The sequence below is a fragment of the Lycium barbarum genome, chromosome 7 (genome assembly GCF_019175385.1).
Source record: "Lycium barbarum isolate Lr01 chromosome 7, ASM1917538v2, whole genome shotgun sequence".
Taxonomy (NCBI): Eukaryota; Viridiplantae; Streptophyta; class Magnoliopsida; order Solanales; family Solanaceae; genus Lycium; species Lycium barbarum.
In genome coordinates this window covers 112,473,307-112,496,985 of record NC_083343.1, presented here as the reverse complement: position 1 = coordinate 112,496,985, position 23,679 = coordinate 112,473,307, and the positions used below count along the sequence as shown (strand labels likewise).

Here is a 23,679-nt window from a genome sequence, read left to right as displayed (position 1 = left end):
GAATTACTTAGTAAAGTCACTTAATTAAGTTTTGTATCAATAAAGTCACTCAACTTTTTGAGTATTCTCTTACAAAATCACTCTAATTAGATTTGTCACTTCCAGTCATAAAAATAAGTCTGGTTTCACTAAATAATGACACATAATTGAGTGATCATTGGAGAAATCTACTTAATTATATATAATTAAAAGCTTCTTAACATATGCTATTAGTATTGATATTAAGTTTGTAGTCGTTAACGTCTGTGTTAAATATAAAATATGGTTGAAACACGCCCTGATAAGTTATAAAGAGATAAAAATGCCAATAATTGTTATATTAAATTAGTAGCAATATCGTGTTGCTTTATATCGTATGAATAATTTTCGGTTGCAGTATAAAATTGTACTTTCTCCGTTTCAATTTATTTATCTTACTTTTCTTTTTAATCCGTTTAAAAAAGAATATCTTTTTCCTTTTTGGCAGCTCTTTAATTCTAAATTTTCACATATTATGTTTAAGATTAGAATGTTAAAAGACATTTTGATAAATTCCATAATATACATTTATTTTAATACCACATGATTTGAAAGTCTTCTTTACTTTGAGGTCCATATCAAGTCAAAACCAGACGAACAAATTGAAACAAATGGAGTACTACATAAATTAAAATGCTCCTTATGTCCCAATTTATGTTACACCCTTTCCTTTGTAGTTTGTCCCAAAAATAATGTTATCTTTCTATAATTAGAAGCAATTTAACTTTAAAATTCTCCTTTTTACACTTAGTAAAATGACTTATAGCCACACAAATGTCTAAGGTTTGTTTTAGATTACAAATTTTAAAAGTCTTTTTCTTTCTTAAATTTTATGGGGGCAATTCGCACGAATGCCCCTATCTTGGGGTGGTCTTTAATTTTTGCCCCTCAAATCGTTGGGCTTTAATTTTTTCCTCTTCAGCACTTTAAGTAATAAAAAGTGGCTGAAAATACCCCTGACATCGAAAAACAAAATCGGTCTACCCTTATCTATGACCTAATTTTGCAAGGCAAAGTACAGAAAATGTCTTTTAGGCCAAAGTTACATAGAAATTTTTCCTCATTCAGCATAAGTTCCGTAGGAATTGAGTTATCCGGCATAACTATGTTCTACAGAATTTATGCCGGATAAGACAAAATTTCTATAAACTTACGCAAGCAAATTAGTTACTACATAACTCATGCAGAATAATTTCATTTCTACAAAATTGATGCCGGACAAGACAAAGTTTCGATGTAACTTTGCCCGATTAGAAACTTTCTTTTGCAAATTTTTTTTCCTGACTCTACTGGGGATCGAACCCAGAATCTCTGATTTCGTAGATCAATGAATAAAGATACTTTGACCCATAAATTTTCATTAAATGAGAAGTAAAGTAAAAATTAAAGACCAGTACATATGAAGGCTAATTCACGCAAAAAGTTAAGTTTTATGTCATATAAATTGTAACGGAAAATATATATTTATCCAATTGTGTGCCGAAATTATTTTCTTGTAAGCAATTCTTCCAATCAAGTTAGGGATAGGCATAAATACCGAAAATTGAAAAAACGGACCGAACCGAATTAATTCAGTTTTTTCGGTGTTCAGTTTTTTGGATTTTCGGTTTCGATTTTCAGAAATTTCGGTATTCGGTTCGGTGTTCGGGGTTTAGAGTTCGATTTTTCGGGTTTTCGATTTAAACCGAAATTTTATATATTAGCCAAAAAATATTAAATGGCTATTGGTTTATGTAATTTTTGGCTACTGGTTTGGTGCTACCTGCTAGTTTTGGCTACTGGTTTGGTGCTACCAAACATAAAAATGACTACTGGCTCACCATTGAATTTTTGTTTATGATTCAATGTTCATAGGAAAGGGAATAACATACAATTATTTTTTTGCATGTTCATCCACTGGACTAAGCTAAGACCGGGCAGACCTTGAGGATCCGTCATGCATATCAAAAAAATCGAATTAAAAAAATCGAAATCGAACCGAATCAAACTTCAAAAAATCGAAACCGAAAGAACCGAACCGAATTAGTTTAGTTGGGTGTTCGGTGTCCACCTTCAAAATACCAAAACTGAAATAACCGAATCGAAAAACCAAGTGCCCACCCCTAAATCAAAGTTATTGTGTTTTACAGGTGTGCGATAAATCAAATGGTCAAATCCCATGGGACAAGCCAGTCATGTGGAAGTGTCAGTTGGTAAAAGGAGTAAAAGAAAGTGAAGACAAAATAGTAAATGAAAGATGATCGTACATGGTACGAGCTACAGCCTCACCCCATCCAGACGTAATATCAACTCCACTAATTAATCGTGTCGGTCGTTTTAAATGTAGGAGAACGCAAGTAATACGTGGTCTAAGAAAACAGAAGTATGTTGTAAAACGTGAGCAAAATAAAACAATATTGAGCGTGAAATAGGGATGATATATGGAGAGATGATTTTTTAGTAAGTGTGTCACACATAATCTCTCGTGCATCTATTTATACTATTTCATAAGATGGTTGTAAATATTGTTAGAAAAATAATATTTTTATCTAATATCTCAAAAATAATAGGACTATTTCTAATGTTTTTATTGGCTTTAATACAAAAGACTTAATTATACTTTATTAGCCTTAATGGTAGCATTTCATAATGGAAAACATTTGTCCGTTGCCAAACGGCTTATAAATTAAATATGGTCATTTGACAAATTGCTTTATGGTCTTTATTATTCTTAAATATTTGTATGGCATTAATGCCTGACTCTGCATATTTAGTAGTCCAACACGTGACTTTTATTCTGGACACACCCCTTGATCTTATGGTTTATACCACTTTCTGAAAGGTTTTACCATTTTGCAATTCGTCTTTTCTTCAGCTATTAGAAGCTCTAAGTTGATATATATCATACATTATCGGTTCATCTTGGAGGTGTGAAAAAAGTACTTCTTCTCATTATGTATTGTTGGGTTTTTATGAGATAAATCTTTGTTAGATTCTGGCTCTTAGTTTTGTACTAGAAGAGCTTGTTGAATCCTGGGGGATACACCCATACCGGGTGAAATATCTTTAAGGACAGTGCCATTGGCATGCCTCAAGCTACGAAGAATTCTCTACAATTGTTCGTGATTAAGCATTTTCCTCAAGTGTAAAAGAAGTTCATATAAGTGTTCGTGATGAAGAAAAGTCCCTACACGTGTTCGTGTTGAAGTATTTTCCGCAAAATTTCCAACAATCTTAAGGATATCTCATGCTATGTTCTTACGGGGAATTAAAAGAAAATAACTTAGTACAATCTGTCTAAGTTTCAGGTATGTTTTTGAATTATAGTATAATGGAAAAAAATATGATCTAAAATTAAAGTGGTAATGATTTTGATATGATTAATTTATACTTTTATTTGAAACTTTTAAGTTGTGCTTTGATAGTAGTTTTAGTGATTATCTTCTCTAAGATTTAATATTGAGTTGTAGGGCAAATTTCTAGTGTAAAAATTATAAGTGGGTTTATCATGATGTTCTACAAGTTTGAGATTTTTTGGTGAACATTTTTATATTGGATAATATAGACTCTGAAATTAATCATATTTTTTTGTCTTAGTCATTTGGGTCAACAAAATGCTAAATACAATGAATTGGTTTTGGGTTTGTGATGAATTTGTGTTGTTGTTATATTATTTTAGGTAGCTCTTAAATAATGTCCAAGCCATTTGAATATTTGTGGATAATTTATATTTGAGGTGGTAAGATGAGTGCAAAGATATGTATAATAATATGCATCTATATGTTGTGATAATTTTTTGAAAAGTTGACTTGAAATTGATGTTTATCTTTATAGATTAATTTGGCTTGAAATTGATGTTTATCTTTATAGATTAATTATGGTGCAAGAATTTGTAGACCTATCTTTGAGATCTGTGTTCGTATAAGTTGTGTTCTTTGCACATTGAAGAGATTTGGTAAATTTAATTTAGGCTTTAAAATTATCTTGCTTGATGATTTGGATGAAGAAATGTTGAATTATGACAAATTTCTTTTTCTACAAATGTGAGATATTTATATGGAAATTTTACTTTGGTCCTAATATTTTTTTTTTTATGAGAATGATGTTGGACAAAGTCAACTTCATGTGTCAAATGATATGGTATTGATCAGATTCTGCAACACTAATAAAGAAGGTTTTGATGGGAATAATTATTATTTTGTGTGTGACGAACTATGTCATCATGTTCATAAATGTAGAGAAGATTCGGAGAATGATAATCCCGCTAATTAAAAATAATTTTGATTAAGCGGATGATATATTTATTGTGGTAATTTCTCGAGCGAATCTTTTGTGGCTAATGTAAGATATTGGGTGTTAGATGACTTTGATACTACTAATCATATTTGTGCAAGTAAAGTTAATTTTGAGTTCTACACTCAAGTTGAAGAAGAAGAAAAATGATTTACTTATGTTGGTAATTCAAGAACTACTCAAGTTCTTACAATTAAAAAAAAAAAAAAACTTCGTAAAACTACTTTTGAAAAATATTGGTGTTATCATTGGAGTGAATACTCTATTTGATGATGATGAGGTTGTTTCCAAATTGTGGACAATAAGTATTGGAATTATGATTTATATGTGCTTACTATTTTTAAAAAAATACTTTTAATATCGATACTTATTTTTCTCATATTGTTTTTCTTAAAAATATTTATTGATGATGACATATTGTGAGTATAGCTATTTGGGTGAGTTATATTATTAGCTTGTTAGTTATAAGATGAAATGTTTTATGAGAATTAGTAATACTACTTGTGAGGTTATGAAAGTATTGTTCCCCTATTTTAAATACTTTGAAAATGTGGGGGTTACGGTGTTATGAGGCATGAAAGTCCTTATTTTGAAATTTTTGAAATTATGGGGGTCATGATATCTTACTAGAGTTATTTTGAGAGAATGTTTTGAAAGTGATAATATTTCAGTTGGTCTTGTTATTCAAAATGTTTTTGAAAAAATAAATAAATAAATTATGGTGTTATTTCTTTTCTCGGTACATGATTTTGAAAAGAACCAACTGATGGATAAGTGTGATAGTGAATTAATATTTGATGTACTAGAGAGGATACAATGATGCTAAGTGGATCTCAAAATCCACTAGTGAGTATGTGTTTACCCTTTATGGGGGTGTAATAATTAATATGAAAATAAGTCAAGTAGACCATAATGAAATATGAGTTTATGGTTTGAAGTTGGCTAGTGATGAGGTTAAGATACTTCTTAGTGAGTATTGAGGTTGGAATAAAACCAACATGTATATATTGTGGTTGCCAAACAACATTAGTTGTGTGAGAAAATAATTTCTTAATAGCGCTATTGTGAGATGTGATAATTTTTATAATTGTGTGAAGTCTGAGGTGAATTTGGCCGATTCACAAGACTAAAAGAAACATCGAGGGGAATGAGACTTTTGTCATTTGAGAAGATTAACAATGATGGTAGCTCAACCTATGTGATTGGAGATCCCATGAATTAGGTTCATATGGGTAATAACAAGTCATTAGTTGATCAAAAGTACACTATTAAACTATGTCCCTTCCTATGGTGTGTGAATATAGTGCAAATCTGCAAGGCAAAGTGAGGTTTAGCTATAAACTCTTAATCCATTACCATATCCTTTATAGGTGGTGTATTGCTCTGCAGAATACACTTGATGGGTGGACCTATATGAGTGTGGAGTGGTGCCGCTCCTATGAAATTGTGACGGATTTCTAGAGCACTCATGAATACCAGGACATGCGCATGGCCTCTTAGCGCAAAACCGCGAAAACGACAAAGATTGTGCGAGTATAATGTGATAGAATAAGACCCTAGACTTACAAAAGAATTTTTGGTTCATAGAAGTTCTAAACTTCACTAATTATTCTGTAAGTTTAATCTTATTTTATCTAGGTCTGGTTCATAGTCTACGGGACACCAGATTCGATGCATTGTACTCAGATGTGAAAACCCAACAAAACTTCTTATTTTATTTCTTCTATTATTTTTGAGATATATGGGGGATTGTTAGAAAAATAATATTTTTATCTAATATCTCAAAAATAATAGGACTATTTCTAATATTTTTATTGGCTTTAATACAAAAGACTTAATTATACTTCATTAGCTTTAATGATAGCATTTCATAATGGAAAACATTTGTCCGTTGCCAAACGACTTATAAATTAAATATGGTCATTTGACAAATTGCTTTATGGTCTTTATTATTCTTAAATATTTGTATGGCATTAATGCCCGACTCTGCATATTTAGTAGTCCAACACGTGACTTTTATTCTGGACACATCCCTTGATCTTATGGTTTATACCACTTTCTGAAAGGTTTTACCATTTTGCAATTCGTCTTTTCTTCAGATATTAGAAGCTCTAAGTTGATATATATCATACATTATCGGTTCATCTTGGAGGTGTGAAAAAAGTACTTCTTCTCATTATGTATTGTTGAGTTTTTATGAGATAAATCTTTGTTATATTCTGGCTCCTAGTTTTGTACTAGAAGAGCTTGTTGAATCCTGGGGGATACACCCATACCAGGTGAAATATCCTTAAGGACAGTGCCATTGGCATGCCTCAAGCTATGAAGAATTCTCTACAATTGTTCGTGATCAAGCATTTTCCTCAAGTGTAAAAGAAGTTCTTATAAGTGTTCGTGATGAAGAAAAGTCTCTACACGTGTTCGTGTTGAAGTATTTTCCGTAAGATTTCCAACAAATATATTGTCTTATACACGACAATATGACAAAAACCATTGAGATCATGAAGGAGGTTACGAAGGTATGCTAGTTACAAATATGAATGTGGAAAATAATACTAAGGGTTACATAAATAGTGAAGAAAAGTAGTGGGAGTTATATTGGTGTATAAGTAGTCCATAAAATAAGAAGGGAAAATTATGATGTGGTTGTAATACCTAGTTGGAAAAAAGTTTTTCAATTTTTGCTTTTTTCACTTCTTAGTTAAAAAAATTTTAAAAATACAATACAAGTTCTCATATTTTTGAAGAACGTTCACTTGTCATAATTAGCTTCTGCTTTTTTTTTTTTCTTTTCTTTCTCACTCCAAATATGGGTTTCTGTATTTGGAAAAGTAAAGGTCCATCCTTTCTCAAAACTAAGGAAATAATACAAAAATCAAAGCATTGACGTAACCATCTTATTAGGTTGGGAGCAGTTTCAGCTGCCTCTTCCTATTCCTCTTCTTTATGTTTCAAAAACTTTTTTTTTACAATTATATTGGAACTATTGATGACGGGAATATATTATTGTTTTAAGGAACTTAGTACTACCTTATTTATAGTATAGTGAACAAATAAAAGTTAATTTTCTTCGCCTATTTTTACTTCTCTATTGTACTAAAAATAGATGTTCATTTTTATTATTCAGTTTAAAAAACTAAGAGATGATTTATCAATTCATATCTATTTTACTCGTATTATTAAGTACTCTAGTTCATTTTCTAACATCAAACATAGACAAGTACTATACATGCATGGAGAGAACAACATCCCAACGTTAGTCCATAGTCCATCCAAACTAGGTACTGTGTAATTGATATTTGCCTTTTTTCTTCCAAGTACCCCGGTTTCTTTTTAAATTGTTATACTTAGATTTTGTTGTACTTACTACCACAGTTACAATTATTAGTACATAAAATAGGACATTCCACAGTATAGCAGTACAAGAAACAAAATAGATAAATTTAAGCGCTCGCAAAGTTTGTTTATGTCAAACAACGAACCACCGCTCTTTCCACTAATTTAACCTAACGCATTTTGACTTGTATCAAACTTTATGCAACTAACAAATCATTGAATCACATAAATGAGTGAAATAACAACACTAATTGTAGATCAAACAGCAGCGGCCACTGGCCAATAAATGCATCCCCCATTACTAATGCAAACTGTCAAGAAATTAATACGGATAAGGAAGTAACAAAAATGTAAATTCAGAAATCCACAGCTGTGACAACTGCAATAATTTGCCCAAAAACAGTACAATTGGAAAGAAAACAAAAATCAGAACCAGACCCCGCCAAAAAAAAAAAAAATCCTCTAGAACCTGCACGACCCATTAGTGTAATTTACTACTCCCTATGTTCCAATTTATGTGATATAATTCTGACTGCACGGAATTTAAGAAAGAAATGAAAACTTTTAAAACTTATAAATAATTATTTCATTAAGGGTAAAAAGAAAAGTTTTCAAGTTAAATTGTTTCAAAATATAATAATACATAATTCTTTTTTGAACAGACTAAAAAAAAAGTATATCACAAATTAGACAGACGGAAATACTATTCCCGTTCACTTTTACTTATCCACTTTTGATTTTGCACGCCCCTTAAGATTTAATAAATAAAGTATGTATTTTATTATAATAACTATATTAGTTGGTGTATATTCTCATTGGACTTGGAGAATAATTTAAAAATATGTAATTAATGTTAAAACTAAAACAAGAAAAAAAAATGTCTTTTCTAATATGTGAATTTTTTTTATAATATAATGGATAATATAAGCTAAAAATACGGAGGGAGCACAAAAGAAGACAATAAGGGACCCTCTCAAACCTGCACAAACCTATTACTGTGATTTACTATAATAAATAATAAAGTAAGCAGAGTAGTTAATTTTCCAACAACTAAATGATAAATGGGTCAGGAAGATGGACAGCGTCCCCACCACTTCATTTCGATCGAGACATTCCATTTATGATTTATGCATATGAAAATCAAATCATATTTAACAGATCACCTTTCTCATAAAATATAAACTACAATCTTTTACGAGTAAACAATATGCTGTAATAATAGGCAAAGCACATTCCGTCCTTATTCTCATTGATGGAATTGATAAATATACCATAGTTACAATGTCCTATTAGGATACAAAATATACTAACCTAAATTAGAAGATTTACAAAATATTCTATGACTACATATTTACATTATTTATCACACCCCCGCAGTCGAAACGGGAGGTTGACGAACGCTGAGACTGTCCCGAAAATCCTCAAATAAGAGCTGCGGCAGTCCTTTAGTGAAAATATCGGCGAACTGATATCGGGACGGAACATGAAGGACACGTACGTGGCCGCGCGCAACCTTCTCACGAACAAAATGGATATCCATCTCAATGTGCTTGGTGCGCTGATGCTGGACTGGATTCCCTGACAAGTAAATAACACTGACATTATCACAATAAACCAAAGTAGCCTTAGGGACTGGACAATGTAGCTCCAAGAGTAAGTTACGTATCCAGCATGATTTAGAGACAACATTAGCAACCCCTCTATATTCTGCTTCCGCACTGGAGCGGGAAAGAGTAGGTTGGCGTTTGGATGACCAAGATATCAAATTGTCTCCCAAAAACACGCAATAACCCGACATTGAACGTCGTGTGTCGGGACATCCCCCCCCCCCCCCCCCCCCCAATCAACATCAGTATACGAAACCAAATCAGTAACTGAAGATGGATAGAGATGCAAACCATGATCAAGAGTACCCTGAATATACCGAATAATCCGTTTAAGAGCAAGCATATGCGTATCTCGTGGAGCATGCATATGAAGACAAATCTGCTGCACGGCATAAGAAATATCCGGTTTGGTGAAGGTTAGATACTGAAGAGCACCTGCAAGACTCCGAAAATGAGTGGGATCTTCACAAAGATCGCCAGAAGTGGCACTGACCTTCGGTTTAGTGTCAATCGGAGTGGTAGAAGGCTTACACGATGACATGCCCGCACGCTCAATAATCTCTGTAGCATAACTTCGTTGTGAAAGAAACATACCACCCTTGTGACGGGTCACCGCAATGCCAAGAAAATAATTCAAAGGACCTAGGTCCTTCATTGCAAATTCTGAGCCAAGAAGGTCCATAATCGAACAGCGGAGAGTATCTGAAGAAGCAGTAAGAATAATATCATCCACATATAGTAAAAGGTAAGCCAAGTCGTGCCCTTTGCTGTAGATGAACAATGAGTTGTCGGACCTGCTATTAACAAAACCAATGGAATAAACAAAGTCAGCAAATCTTTTATACCAAGCTCTCGGTGCTTGTTTAAGCCCATATAAGGACTTGCGCAACAAGCACACATAATCGGGATGAGATGGGTCTCGAAAACCCATTGGCTGATGCATATATACTGTCTCCTTGAGCTCGCCATGAAGAAATTCATTTTTGACATCCAACTGATGAATGGGCCAATGCTTAGAGAGAGCTAGACTTAAGACAGTGCGAATCGTAGCTGGCTTTACGACCAGACTGAAAGTCTCACCACAATCAATGCCAACCTGCTGTGTTTTGCCATCACCTACAAGACGGGCTTTATGCCTCTCAAAATCACCATTAGACTTTTCTTTATGAGTCTCAATAGAAGCTCCCGGGTGGCCCAAACGATCATGCCAACGTGTATAAGACAAGGCAGCAAAAGGTGATGGTGAATGGATGCGGTGTTTAAAGGTGGACAATGGATAAAGAGCACCCCTACTATTACATCTCATGAGAGCCATCCCCGTCCTGAAATCCTTCACAGAAAACCCATAAGGATCAAATTCCACGCTTACAGAGTTATCAGTAGTAAATTTACGAACCGATATTAAATTCTTTATGAGTTTTGGAGCAAGAAGGACATTATTTAATAATAATGGAGGGTTCGGGGGAGGCAATTTAGCACGTCCACAACCTCGAATTGGAATTGACTTACCATCACCAACAACAATGCCAGTATTATGATCGCTCAAATTAAAATAAGACGAGAGAGTACGTTTTGTGGATGTCATATGGGATGTGGCGCCGGTATTCATATACCAATTTGGATCGGGTTGGCTCAACGTCATCGTGTGCATGGCCGATTCAATATCAGTCGGAGTCCACGGCGTCGTTGGGCCTGCTGCTGCATACGCCTGCTGCTGTGGTCGCGAGTCCAATATTCCAGGTTGGGCCATCGACCTGCCACCAGAAGACGGTGGCTGCGGTTGCCACTGCTCCTGTGGCCGAGCCCATTGCTGGGTGGGATACGGGCAAGGGGGAGCCTATTGCGGCATCCACCCCCATGGCCACGGTGAAGAGGACTGCTGCCACTGCTGCTGCATGGGGACCTGCTGCCGGTCACGACCACCATGGCGACGGTTGGCACTGCCGCCGCCAGAACCACGGCCACCGCCGTTATTTTTCCCGCCGCTAGAGCCACGATTTTTGTGGTTATTTTTGCCCCGATGATGGTGAGCATGACCAGAATTTTCCATAGGAGTGGAGTCATCAAACTCACGTTGGGAATTAGCCACCATAGCCGAGGGCGAGTCATCATGCATTTCAGCCAACGCCGTTTCCTCAAGGCACAGACTTGACCGAGCTTCGGAGAATGATGGAAGAGGCTTACTTTGCCGGATGTAGGTGACCACATTCTTGTACGCCTCGGTGAGGCCAGCCACCATTTGAAGAACGACGCGGTTGTCGGTCACCGGAGCCCCCACGCTCTTGAGTTGATCGACCAAGGTCTTGAGTCGTTGACAATACGCCGAAGCGTTCGGAAAATCCCGCAACTTGACGTGAGAGAAATCATGTTCCAATGCAACGGCACGGGAGTTTTTGTTGTCCTGAAAAAGATTACGGAGCCGATCCCAGGCCTCCTTTGCCGATAGATCTTCTTCGATGATCGTATACAATAAGTCAGTGGAGATGGTTGCATACACCCATTGAAGTACCATGGCATCCAAGGTGGACCACAACTCCTTTTCTTCGTTGGTGGAAGGAGCTTTCTCTTTTCCGGTCGGGAGAATATGGGAAAGGACACGGTCAGACCGGGCATGAAGCTTGAATAATTCGGCCCAAGCCGAATAATGATCCGTTTCCATCTCAAGAACGATAGGAATGTGATTCTTGATGTTGGAGACAGCCATAGCAGGATGAAACTTGGTGTCTGCCATTGAAGGAAAGCAAGAAGGTGGACGGAAAAGAAAAAAAGAAGGAAGAGGACGACGGAAAAATTAGGGTAGCGGAAGAGGAGGAAAGGAAACCCTAGTATCTGATACCATGAAAGAGATTAGTTCCGTCCTTATTCTCATTGATGGAATTGATAAATATACCATAGTTATAATGTCCTATTAGGATACAAAATATACTAACCTAAATTAGAAGATTTACAAAATATTCTATGACTACATATTTACATTATTTATCACACCTTAAATTTGTAAGCAAATTTTATTTCTAACACTTGGAATTATGACTCGTTCCAATTGATAAAGTGTTCTATTAGATATCTCCTTTCACTTATGCGTGTTAATTTCAAAGTCGTAAAACCTTAGACATGTTTCACTTGATGCTGATGAGAATAATTAAATAAGGAGACATATTTTATGCGATTTAACTTATCTATATAATCGGTGCTTGAGAAGATGCATAGAAATATTTTCAAAATACAAGTCGAAATTGTCTAATAATAACACTTTATCATGTATTCATGTGCCTAATTCATACAAGTCATAATTTGAATGCCTAAATAAATTTAGGGGCTTCAATGTATTCATTATTCTGCCATAATAATAACATAAAAGAATTAAAAATAACATAAAAGAAAGGGTAGTGATTATCTCAAGATACATTTATGGAGTATGGAGTGGGACCAGCATTGAAAAATAATAATTGACTAAGATCTAACAATAAAGTCTGGATCTGTAAAAATCACCTTCCGGAAAGGTTGGTAGAACTGTTGAGTATACATATTATAGTTTCATAGTTCCCTTTGACTCTACTCAAACACAATTAAACATCTTTATTATGCTTATGGAAATCTTAACTAAGAAAAGAAGAAACACTTGGAGTACTAAATAGCACATCAAAGCTTGTTGACTAATTTTAACATTTCCGAGCTGGAAGTACTTGATTACTCAACGAAACTTTCCATATTAACACTATCTTTAACATCATCTAGCTTGCATGACACATTGGACCTCTTATCCATGAAATGCTTGTTAGATTAGCATTGTCCGTGGCCTACGCTATGTTGAAAAGTTACTTGTTACCTAAGTATGTCCTTTATATTCCAATTTTTACACATACCACAGTTTAATCTTTTTTTTGAAACCGTAGTGTTCGGCTCAATTTGTACGCACCTCAATTAATTTCACGAAATACCTACTATCTTTCATTAACACAAGTCCGGAATAACTCTGTCGACAAACACTGCTTGGACATATAAAAAATCATGATGTTTCTGGCTCCATTGATCCTATTTTTATTTTTTATAACCGTGGTCCGCTTCTGTTGGAATTTGAACTTAAAACCTTTATATAATTCTCAACTCACTTCATTAACCACTAAGCGATAGTGCCGCTATAAAATAACCTTCACATTCTTCAATATGTGGCAATTCATATTAACTTGCCCAGAAAAAGCAGAGCCACAAGCAGGAGGAAAGGAAAATAAAATGCAACTTGAAGATATCTTTTAAAAATGACTTTTGGAACCCAAGAAAGGCATTAATATAATTTAAAAGTTACAGAATACTATGCTATACTGATCCTGACTTAAGAATATGTCAAAGTATACAGACAATTAGCTCATATAAGTGAACTTGGAAGATCCAAGAAATTTTTCTTGGAAAATATCCCATAAATCCAATAAATGAAGAAATAAAGGCGACAATCAATACAAATTATTCATCATCATACTTCACTGACTTCATCTTCCCTACAGACACCTACATCCACCACCATACTTCTCTTCTTTGAGCTTATGACTCTGCAACAATTCCTCCTGGGTGACTGTCCAAGAGTAATAGATAAATTCATTATTTGTAGAAATCAAGTTCCCTCTAAATAAAACAAAGTATCTAACTATTTGCCATATGCCAATGCCTTAACAATGTTCAGTAAGCTAACAAGACACATTTTCAAAGGTTGAATATATCAATAACCCCTTAAACTTGTCAGCAAATTTCATTTAGACACTTGGACTAGGTCATATTCCGATTGAACACTTTTATCATGTATTCAAGTGCTCAATTGCAACAAATTATAGTTCGAGTGTCTCCATGAAATTTATTATCAAGTTTAAGGCGCTGCCGATGTATTTAGCCTTTTCAAAAATCAGAATAATATATTGATAGAAATCAACCCTTTACAGGAATTTACCCCTTTTTTTTCCTAAACAAATTAAGATATCATCCCAAGAATAGGTATGCTCATTCCAAGATTAGGTTATCTATATGCAAAATTACTGTAAATGCACGATAAGGTGGGACTTACCCTATTCCATAGATGGGGGTCAGGCTTCTTATAAACCTGAATTCTCTCAACATGAGCAGGGTTTGCCATTTTCCATCTGCATAGTGGATGAGAGACTCGATGACGAGCATATTGACTCACAGTTTTGTTACTGTAAGAATCCATTTTAGCACTTGACATGTAAAATACAAAAGGCTTTTGACACGGGTTGCGCATAACAGGACGTGTGTTAAAAGCATAAGCAGTATAATCTGCTCTTCTATACCAATTTAAGAAAGTCCTTGATGGCATTTCTATTTCACGGGGAGAAAGAACTCCACGAAAAATTTGAACTGCAAATCCCCATGACACTGAAATAGTCCAACTGTTGACTATGTCATAACAAATGGATTGTTGCATAATACCAGCCGAGTCGAGTTTCATTGGAACTGTAAGCTGCTTCAAAGCCTGCACTCGAGTGACATTGGGAAAGATTGGCTCCACCACATCAAGATGGTGTAATGACACCAATGGTGATACTGGATGTGATGCTAGTAGTCCAAATAAGTTCCCGTACACATCGTACTGAACCAGTACACCAAGAACAAATAATAGTCAGGTTGAATGTAAAATTCTTTAATGACAGAAACAACACTTGAAATCTTTTACTTAAGTACTTATAGTTGACAATCACTTCTTCACAAGCATGTGCAAATGCCACCAAAGTAAACTATTGCCGTGAGAGTGATTCTCAGGTCAATGACACACATAAATATCGTTTTGGACTTTGAAGTTCATAGGAATCTCGTTACACCCTTAATAAAAAAGCAATCAAAAGATTCACTCAGTATCCGTAGGAATCACAGTTCCGATGTACATTATTCTAAATTCAAATCCCAATATTTCCACATTATAAAACACTGCTACAATTTTTCTATTTATGGGGCAATTCACCTGAATACTCCAAAAAGAAAGGACATATTCTAACAACCATTATTTCAAAACAACCAATTCGCTGAAATCTGATATCAAACAGAGTCATCTGTTTTCTTTCTTTGGTGTAAACTCACATAAAAAAATAGTAATCTTTAAAATGCTTTAGCTCAATTAGTACTTCAAAAGAAAGCAACTAAAGTTTCCATGCTTTAAGGATTACCCTTCTGGCACAAGAGAAATTTAACCCATTATTTTGCAGAAACAGCCACATAATTTAACAGAAGTAGGCTAAATTACTAAACTTTTCAGAATAAGCACGCCAAAATCAAGAAACAACATAGCCCTAAATAGTTGCTGCCACATTGAAAACCATTTCTACATAATCATAGCACTGAAAAGAAAGGTAAAATTAACATAAAATGCAAACTAACCTGGTGAAAACCGAGTTCTTTGGTGAGTGGGACACCCAATTCCGCCATACAAGCTTGCATTCTATCATCAGAACCATAAAGTCCTGGATACCTTTGAATACACCTATCTTGCATTTTATCAAGAGCCTTAGCTAAGGGATAACTAATAGCAAAACCACCACCCCCATATGCCATACTATAAGAAAAATAAATATTCTGTAAGTGACTCTCACTCAAACTCCCAATATAATAATACTGATTATGATCATACTTATTCAAAACCCTCAACAAATTATCTGTTACAAAAACAGTATCATCATCTCCCATTACAAACCACCTCACATTTTCCATGCCTAACCTCAATGTCTCCGAAATTATCCTCGATATTCGTATCGCTGACCGATGTCCCTGCCTGTTTTTGTAGGCAAAATGTGAAGTGTTACCTGTGATATACATATTAAAATATATAAGTATTATTTAATAATAACAAATTAAATAGGCATAGTGAATAAATAAGTACCCATTTGGCCATGAGAATTGATCATTTTTTTCGGAAATTTTTCGCTTTACTTGAAAATCAGCATTTGGCGGTGAAAAGTCCAAATATAACTTTAAATTTGAAAAACGCCTAAAACCCTATTTTTAATTTTTTTAGTTTCAATACACTCAAACAATCAAATATCTTTTGCAAAAACTAAAACCAAACACAACTCTAACGATTCCAAATAAAGTGAATAATATTTGGTTTTTATGGCCAAACGCCTACTAAATAGTAGTAATACTTATATATCTTAATATATATAACAACCTGAAATTCTCAGTTCCGGCAATGATCTACTTTCATTTTTCTCCATTTTCACTGAATTATCCAACCAAACAATCCCTCTCATTTTTTTCTCTGGTTTCCACCATAGCTTAATATATTCTTTCCTCTTGTTCCACAGCTTAGCTGAAGCTGCAATTCCAAAAACTACATGCTCTAATCCAGTTTTTTTCACTTCCTTCTCTTGTAGTAAAAATCTTGTTTTACTATCAAGAACTGAGGTATTTGTAACAGGTAAAATATTTTTACTGCGGGTCAAGAAAGTATCGTCATTACAAGGTGTAGGGGAAGAAAGGAGCTTAAGAGTGTAAACAACATAAGTGGCAGATATGAAAAGTATGAACCATACCATAAGCTTAGGCAAGGCAATAATAGAAAAGTGGATGATTTTTTCTGAATCTTTATCTTTGTGGGTGAGTTTCATTGTCATTTTTTCAACCCGAAAAAGAAAATGAAGAAGAAGAAGAAATGGAGAAAGTTTTTTACCAGATTACAATGCTATTGGAGTGAAGAGTGAAGAGTGGAGATGGTTAATGTGAGGGGATATTTTTAAGCAAAAATGTCGGCTAGTTTTGTTACTTTGGGAATGATTTTATGAGGCATTTCAGAAATTTTTGTTTAGATCTGCAAAGAGAGAATATATTCTTTTTAAAAAAAAATGTAAAATACAGTTTAGGATTTAAGAAGCATGCATTGGGGCTTTGCAATTGCCGCTATCAAGAACGGTCCTGAATTTATTACTCTTTCCGTTCGTGTTTAGTTATTCTGACTTGGCAAGTCCTTAATAACAGTGACAACTTTACTATGCTAAATCTAATTATTATAAATTAATTAAAATCAACCAAATATACTTAAAAAATTATGTAGTCATTATTAATTTCTTGAAATTTTCACTCAATAATTTATAATAAAATAAATATTAATAAATCATCTCTTAATTCTTTAAGCCCGATAAATAAAAGTGAACACCTATTTTTTTTTTTGGATAAATAAGTAGAAATGGACGGAGGGGTAGCTAAAGATAATGGCAGAGAAAAGGGAAGCTGTTGATCTTTTTACATTTCATAAATACAATGTTTTTATAATTAAAAAAATGATAAATATTGGTTATGCAGATTAAATCACACTTTAAATCATATGATTAACTCTCTGTATATCTTTCACAGGAATTATGTGTCTTTAATGTGTGAGAGAAAAGAGAGGTGTCACCATCCTAATGTTTATACATACTCATAAAGCACGTCTACAGAGAACACGTAGTTATGTGTATTGGTCCATTGCGTCGGTGATTTGGCCTGCTGTTGGGAAAAAAGAAAATAGGAAAAAAAAAAAAAAACATTTCTCCTTTATGTCTGGCTTTTTACAACTATCAACTAGACGTACTCTTTTTTTTTTTTTTTTTTTTTTAATTTAATCATTCACCCTTACACCACGGAATTAAGCATGATTTCAATCAGTATATATCAAAATGATAATAACACAAAGAGGACATAAATCTTAGCTTCGGTTACATACTGAAGGTTGGCGTAATCCACCTTCTCAGGAGCGAATCTATGTATAAAAAATGGGTCATGTGAATTCATCGATAGCCGATTAAACTCGATATATTATGTGTATAATCTTTAAAATATATCTAATACTAACTGAAGGAACACATTGCCAAATTAGATCGAGTGTAGCACTGATTAAGTGTTGTGTTTAATCCCTTAAGATTGCGAGATTGAACCCTACTAAATACACTTTTACGTCTTTTTTTAAAAAAAGTTTCTAAGCAACCTTTAACGTTTTGCTCGCTAAGTTGATATCACTATAAAAAATTTATTTTATCTTAAAATCAATAGTGAACCCATCTTTTTGAAATCATGGATTTCCGTGTGATAACCTTTCTTATATAGAAGTGATTTGGCCTGCCATGGGGGAAAAAGAAAATAAAAAAAAAAAAACATTTACCCTTTATGTTTGGCTTTTCACAACTATCAACTGGATGTAATCATTATTACCCATGCATGTTTTTGGCTACATTTGCATTTCAAACCAACTTAATATGAGTTTCACCTAGTTAATATGAAAAAAGAAAGGACCACCAATGGTCGAATATTTATTTGTGCTTTTCCAAAATTTGGTTATTACAACTATCCAAGTACGGTATATATTCCTCATTTCAAAATATGACATGTTTCTTTTTTCGAGAGTCAATTTGATTAATATTTAAAGTTAAATTATATTAGATTAATTTAAAGTTTTAAAATTAAAATATTTTAAAACTACACGAAAAATACTACTATAAATTACACTTTTTCTCATATCAATATTATAAAAAAATATGTTGATCAAAGTTCAACTAGTTTAACTCTCAAACGTGACAAATATTTTGGGACGGAGGAGAATATATATATATTCCTTGTCGGGGTGGAGCGGAGCCGGGGAATAGAAGATAAACTTGTTTTTTACATTAATCTGGCAAGATTACTGAATATATTCCTTGCAGTAGCATTTTAATCCAATATCTTAAGACAGTGAATTAAGTAGCTCAAGGTAATATAATTCTTTTTGAAAATTCTTACACAATCAGTAAGGCACTGGAATATTCTTTAACACACTACCATACATGTAACTCATTTAAAAAATTTACACATGAACCAAAGACTTGTTTTGCTATTTTTTGTTTGTTTTAGAAGAGCACTGAAGAGTGGATCTACAAATTACTGAAGTGGGTATTGACAGGTGTTTTTTTTAACACTTAAGTGTAACCTAGGTAGTTTTAGAATTTACACATGGACTAACCTTTTGCAATATTATACTTTCTTTTTGTTGTTTTGTTTTAGAACACTGAAAATTAATTGGATCTAAATGAGAAAAAGAGCAGCGCAATAAAAGTGGTCTTGGAGTAAAGGAAGCTTAACCATTTAAGGAGTAGGTATGAAGATAAATTAGTGGTTTGATCATTTGATGGACTGAAATGAGAGATGCACAAATAAGTTCTATGAGTTAATGTTAGAAAGAGAAATCCATAAAATAGGTAGGAAGAAATGATTACGAAAATGAATTTACCAAAGCTTGGTTCATACACCAGGTAGATTAATTTAATCATCTCACGCAAAATCTTAATATAATGGGTTAAAATAATTCAAGATAAATCCTTCAAAATTTGAGAAAAATTAGGTGGAATGATGACCCATTTTTGAATGTCAACTAAATTAGTCACCGGCCATTTCAAAAGTTATTAGAAAGTAATTACTCCCTCTGGATCAAAATAGGTGTACACTTAGCCATTTAAATACCCGTTAAGAAAATACTAACTTCTACACAAAAATATATAATTTGACTAAACTGCCACTAATTGAATAGGTATTCGAATTTGATCACATAGCACTTAATATGGGCAAATCTGGAAAAATAAGATTAATCTTTCTTGATTTAATAAGTGGACACTCTTTTTGACCCAAGAATAAAAATTAAGTGGACACTCTTTTTGATCCGGAGGGAGTACGTTTTAAGGTTAAGTGATATTTGGACAAAAATATTCCTATATAAAACACAAAAAGGCTGAATGGAAACTTATTCTTGCCCCCTTCCCTTATGTTATTGAAAGGCATTCTATTCTTCACGTCAAATTGAAATAAGGCCACGATATCAATATATGGTGCTGGAGTTCCAACCTTTGACAAATAAAGCTCCAAACATAATATTCTGCGGTTCGAAAAGTTCATAGAGTATGAAATTCTTCTAAAGTTATTGAAGCAATTCATGGAGTTTGAACTTACAACTATTCAAATTTAAGGACAATGAATGGGGTATAAACTTAGAAAGGTTCAAATTCCAGAAATTTTTCATGGAATTCGAAATAGATATAAATGAAATAATGATAATATTTTAAAATAAATAGTATGAGTCAAATAATGATATATTAAATTTTATAATAGGTATCATGAGTGAAAAGATACCTATAAATATTTTTTCGGTAAGTTGAAATTCAAATTTATACAATTAAAAAGTCTAAAGTTCGAACTTATAAAAGTGAACTTAAACTACATGTAAGATTTCTTGAAGTTGCCTCGTGTTCATTCTCACTCCACGAACATTTCCTAAAGTCCTTCTGTTTCAATTTACGCGAAATTTTAAGGTTGTCGTACTTAGTTTAAGGGTATTATTGTCCAAATTAAATGATGTTCCCGCATAAAAAGGGGATGAAATTTAATTAATTATGAAACATTGGTTAAAGGGTAAACTTTTATTTGCATACGGTGTTCCTCTTAAGTTAATGTTTGTAAGACTAAAGACATAGTCTTGCATATACATCTAATTTTAATTAAGTAATATGCATGCTTACTTTGATTTGTTGATTATTAAGGTAGATTGTTCAGTTAGGTACAAATATTCGGTACTGATAAGTATTTATCCTGCTTACGTGAAAGCTTAATTGTCGGTTCAACAGTGGTCATTTTCCTGTTTCTCCTTTAAAAATCGTACGCATCCAATGAGAGACCATTGTTTAATATACTTGCTATTTCATTTTATTTGGCATTGATTTATTAGACACAAAATCTAAAGTACTAATCAGACTTGTTTTCATTCTTCTTCTCCTTTTTTCCCCTCTCAATTCCTTTTGGAGTGGGGTTAACGGTTTTTAGCGAATTTTGAGTGGGGTAACGGGATTTGTTTTGACTTTCGACTTTGCACTTAAAGAGAGATGAAGAGAATTGGGTCACTCGAACATGGCTTGCGTTTATTGCAATTCAATTGATAAGGCTATGCAACACTACTAGAAAATCATGATTTTCCGACAGCTGTTGTAGTCGGAATATAGTCGGTATAAAAGGATTTCCGACGCCCTACCAACCGTTTCCATGTCGTCGGAAAATGGATGGTCGGAAATGTTTTCCGACTATTGTAGTGGGAAATATTTCGACTATAGTAGTCGGTCAATGTAAAATTAGGGACGACCACAAAAATTTAAATATCCCGACTACAGTAGTCGGAACATTAATAAAATAATTATTTAATAATTGTATATATTCCGACTACGGTATTCAGAATATTTAAATTATTAAATATTTATTGTATTAACGTTCCGACTATTGTATTTGGGATATTTAAATTTTTTAAAATATTATTATGAAACTTCTAACTACAGTAGTCGTAAATTTTAATTATCTGCAAAATAATTTTTGAATTTTTTGGCTACTGTAGTCGGAATTTCCCTTTTTTTTTCTTTACAGCAAATCGCTATTTTATTAGTTGCACCTGCTTGCAAACACAATACTATAGAAACTAAGAATTCAACCAAACAACTATAACAGTTAAAGCAACCAATCAAACATGAAGAAATAGTCTAAACATTAGAAACATCCTAAACAAACGTCAAATTCGAAATAGTATAAACATCCCAAACAAACAACCACGAGAAACTTAAAGTCTAAAGTCACGATCAAAAACAATAACCAGCAACTATAATCTAACTGTCATCGGATTCGGTCTCTTCCTCATCATCAGACATGTGCTTCCTCATAAACTTCTCAATTTTAGCAAGCTTAGCATCAAAAGTTTCACACTTTTGCTTCCGCTCCGCAATTTGCCTTTGCATCGCTTCCATTTCTTCCGTATTTTGTGAAGTAGAAGCATTGGATAGTAGAAGCATTGGATAACAATGGCGAAGGACTAGATGAGGAACACAGAACTCCAAGCCCGTAGACTCTACCTTTGCTTAGACCACCTGCCACCTGTGTCCATATTGAAGTCATATCCACGGGCGATGGTCGAATTGCGGTACCATCCTCTGAAGCAGGCTGGGTCTGACGCCAATGTTCCAAACTTTTTTGAAATCCTTCCTGAAATAAGAATAATAATCATTATATAAATACATTTTCTTATGTTACTTACACTAAAGGCATGAAGGCTGAAGAAATTAAACGTGGTTTCTAATGTTTGACAAAAGAAATATCAAGTAGAAGATCTAAAATAAGCAACATGCATTTTCAAATTATATATCAGTAGATAAATAAATAAGTAGCAGCCATTTGATAGCCCAACAGATTTGACTTCCTCAGGAAATTAACAAAGAAATGTAGTTAGGATAATTGATTACACATCAATGTGTTGTAATGGATTCTGAATTAGGGATTGTTGTTGTTTCTGCTAAACTCTCTGAGTGTGCTTACCTCAGCTTTTCTCTTGAAATGATAGATACTAACACGAAGTGATTAGTTAATATCACTTAGTTAAGACAGGCAGAATAGTTGTACCTGTTTGGTTTTGTTAAAGGATTGATCTTTTGAATATGTTAAATTTAGCAGGAGGGGTTAAAAAGATGAGGTGAATTTAAGTTCTTCTTTCCAGAATAGGTGCATATAATTGTGCATTTCCATTCCTGAAAACAGTCTAAATGTTGTAATCATTTCTTAGTGGTTAAGTGTTTATGGGTCGAGTAGTAGCCTAATGCTCATGTCACTTCTTACACGCTCAAAATTTAATTTCATATTAAGTTCAAGATCTTACATATCTCTTCTTAGCACGTGGCTCAACCCAACTTTCTCCTGTACTGTCCTCCTCCTCCTTCTTCTTCTCATGTGTCTCCTCGAAGACCTCAAAAAGAGGGACAACCTCTCCCCCATTTAACTTTTGCTGCAAAATTTAAAAATAAGTGTTGGATATAAGTTTAATCGTATTTAGATAATTTAAAATAAGGAAAATTAATTGGCTAAATTACCAGTCTTCGTCGGTGGCCCGCGAAATTCATGGAACCTCCGGTGTGCAACAAGCCACCCTTTTGAGAAGCTCCGGCCTTTCTTTTCTTTTTCACTCTTCTTCTTAAATTCATGAGTGTCCCAATAGGCCAAATATTTATCCCACACATCATCCCACAGCCAGCCAGGCTTCTTAAATAGGTTTCGGGTATTATACAAGTGTTCTTTAATCCGCAAAGTTAATTTCTTCTCGAAAATGGTATTTATTTTATTTTCATAATGAGGCTGGCATGTACACTTTTTTGCAAAATAATTAATATAATTAGAAGAAAACTCATTTTTGAAAAAGTAATATCATTAAGACTTTTGTCACAGACAAATTAAGGGTACAGTTGCGTCCCCGAAATGGGCCAAAGGACAAGGGAAAAGGAAGTTCATGAAGCTTAGCTATGAAACATAAATGTTCAAAGGAATTGTTAAAACTGACAAACAGCAGGTTCCAACACATGAAAAATTATGTGCAATATCAATTATTCTATCAAAAAGTGGATTTTCATTTCTCTTTAAGAAACCATATTCAGAT

General features: G+C 33.7%; 2 protein-coding genes across 2 annotated transcripts; both read right to left on the bottom strand.

The window, feature by feature from the left end:
- Positions 1-13,480: 13,480 nt before the first annotated feature.
- On the bottom strand, positions 13,481-17,129 carry LOC132603829 (uncharacterized). Its single transcript, XM_060317109.1, has 4 exons — positions 16,399-17,129; positions 15,612-16,033; positions 14,287-14,829; positions 13,481-13,803 (listed from the first exon to the last, which is right to left on the bottom strand). The coding sequence occupies exons 1-4, from the start codon at positions 16,841-16,843 to the stop codon at positions 13,705-13,707; spliced, it is 1,509 nt and encodes a 502-aa protein (XP_060173092.1). The 5' UTR covers positions 16,844-17,129; the 3' UTR covers positions 13,481-13,704.
- A 4,562-nt stretch (positions 17,130-21,691) lies between these two features.
- LOC132602443 (uncharacterized) lies at positions 21,692-23,330 on the bottom strand. Its single transcript, XM_060315292.1, has 3 exons — positions 23,120-23,330; positions 22,909-23,034; positions 21,692-22,241 (listed from the first exon to the last, which is right to left on the bottom strand). The coding sequence occupies exons 1-3, from the start codon at positions 23,267-23,269 to the stop codon at positions 21,960-21,962; spliced, it is 558 nt and encodes a 185-aa protein (XP_060171275.1). The 5' UTR covers positions 23,270-23,330; the 3' UTR covers positions 21,692-21,959.
- Between the last annotated feature and the right edge of the window lie 349 nt (positions 23,331-23,679).